General features: G+C 53.0%; 1 protein-coding gene across 1 annotated transcript in view; it reads right to left on the reverse strand.

Moving 5' to 3' along the window:
- LOC107302473 (histone-lysine N-methyltransferase EHMT1-like) overlaps window positions 1-1,908 on the reverse strand; it is a gene marked incomplete at its 5' end in the record, with an annotated part of 16,570 nt that overhangs the window by 9,952 nt on the left and 4,710 nt on the right. Inside the window, 2 exons of the mRNA XM_015831580.1 lie at window positions 101-268; window positions 1,150-1,304. Of these exons, the coding sequence (XP_015687066.1) occupies window positions 101-268; window positions 1,150-1,304 (323 nt within the window). The remainder of the gene's footprint in view (window positions 1-100; window positions 269-1,149; window positions 1,305-1,908) is intronic.

A 1,908-nucleotide genomic window follows, 5' to 3' on the forward strand; every position in this document is an offset into this window, starting at 1 on the left:
TGGGCTTCTCTCCAAATTTGGCAGAGGGAGGGGGGGAAATGGGAGAAAGGCAGGCAGCGTTAACTTTTGTTGGCCTGGAACTTAAGGCAGGTTGTCACACCTGCTTAGTATCTTCTCCACCTGGGCGGGTTTCTCTGGAGCCGATTCTTTCAGGGTCTTGTTCATCTGCAAAGTAACCCAGACTTGAGAGTTGAGGCTGGAGCACTGCAGCGGAGTCTCGCCCTCCTTGTTTTTCAGGGCCACGTCGGAGCCGCGGGAGAGGAACAGGCTGCAAGGAAAGGGCAAGGTCACCGAGAAGGAAGGGGCGGGGCCCGGCGGCATCCAGCCGGGGTCAACCGCAGGAAATCAGGTGTCCAACGCGGCTCCAATGAATAGCTAGGTTTACTGTACGCTAACAGCGTGTGCAAGACACTGAACCTGTCAGCTGGGAAAAGGTTTGAGACCCGAGCACTGTGCAACGGGTGAGCTCCCGTTCCTTGCTCCAGCTCCTACCGACCGAGCTTTCAAAAGCGTGAAAATGCGAGTAGATTAATAGGTACCACTTCGGTGGGAAGGTAACAGCGTTTCATGCGGCTTTGGCATATAGCCAACGTGGCCACATGACCCCGGAAAATGTCTTCGGACAATGCTGGCTCCCTCGGCCAAGAAGCAGACATGAGCACCATGGCCTAAAGTTGGGCACGATTGGACAGGGAAGCCTTTATTCTAACGCTCTCTACAAGAATCTGAGCGATGAATGGCCATCGTCAGTCTCAAATCTCTCAGCGCCCACAAGTCCAGCCCACCTTGAATTCCATTGATTCTTACCTACCGCCAATTTGTTTTGGATGGTTAGTCGTTCAGATTCTTCTAGACAGGGTCAGCATGCAATAAACCTGTATTGATTTGAACGGCCTTGGGCTCCTGGTTTCCTGCGCCTGCCTTGTTAACCTCCTGGCCTTTGAATTTTTTTTTTTTAATATCTTTACTTGTAATGTGTGAACTCGACTTTCTAAGCTATCTGTGCGTTTCTACGGGAGGGGGGGATTGATTACTAAGCTGTTGTAAACCGCCCCAGAAGTGAGATGGATGGTTTTAATTTAATACAGAAGCAAAGAAACAAACGAGGAGGGGAGGGGGAACAACCTGCTCCCCCAGTTTTGTACTTACACTACACACTCGTAGCGGTTCTCCCGGGCTGCGATGTGCAAGGGGGAATCCCCGTGAATGTTGACCGCGTGTAAGTCGCATTTCGCAGCCAGGAGGATCTCAGCGATGTCGACGCAGCCGGAGAAAGCAGCCCAGTGTAAACAGATATTCTGCTCCTGGAAGAGAGAGATTGGGGGAGGTGGGAAGAGGCAACCCAGACTGCCTGACACATGGGAGAAACACCCCGAGTAAGATCTTCCCCCTCCTCCACAATCCGTGGGCTGCCTTCTTTAGAAGGCTCAGCTCTTTTCTTTCTCCTAGACAGGGAGATCCCCCTGTCCAAGCTCCCTGAGAAGAAGGGGGAGGACCCAATCTCTTTTTTTTTCCCCCCCTCCCCTTTCAAGGAAGGATGATTCATTTGTTTGCAAGGCACAGCAGGCTCAGGGTGCGTCCACGGGGGAGAATGCCACAGACGCAGAGGGAAAAAACTTCGGAGTTAGGGAAGACCTTGGAGCTCGCCAGATGACACATCCCTCTAGGGCAGCCAGCCTAGACAAACTGGGAAGGCTGGCGAGAAAGGAAAAGCTGGGGAACGTGAGTGAGGCTGGGTGCCCGGGCAGAGGTTGCCCGCGGGGCACCGTTCCAAACGCTTCATTCTGCTCCTCCTCTTTCTCTCCGGCCCTGCAAGTCCCAAGAGCTGATTCCCTTCGGGCGGAGAAGGGATTAATTCTGGAGTGTTAAGGATTGTCGTTTCTGGCTTTTCTCTGAAGTTCAGCCTCC

This window comes from Protobothrops mucrosquamatus, unplaced genomic scaffold, assembly GCF_001527695.2.
Source record: "Protobothrops mucrosquamatus isolate PMUCROS unplaced genomic scaffold, P.Mucros_1.0 scaffold_263, whole genome shotgun sequence".
Classification (NCBI taxonomy): domain Eukaryota; kingdom Metazoa; phylum Chordata; class Lepidosauria; order Squamata; family Viperidae; genus Protobothrops; species Protobothrops mucrosquamatus.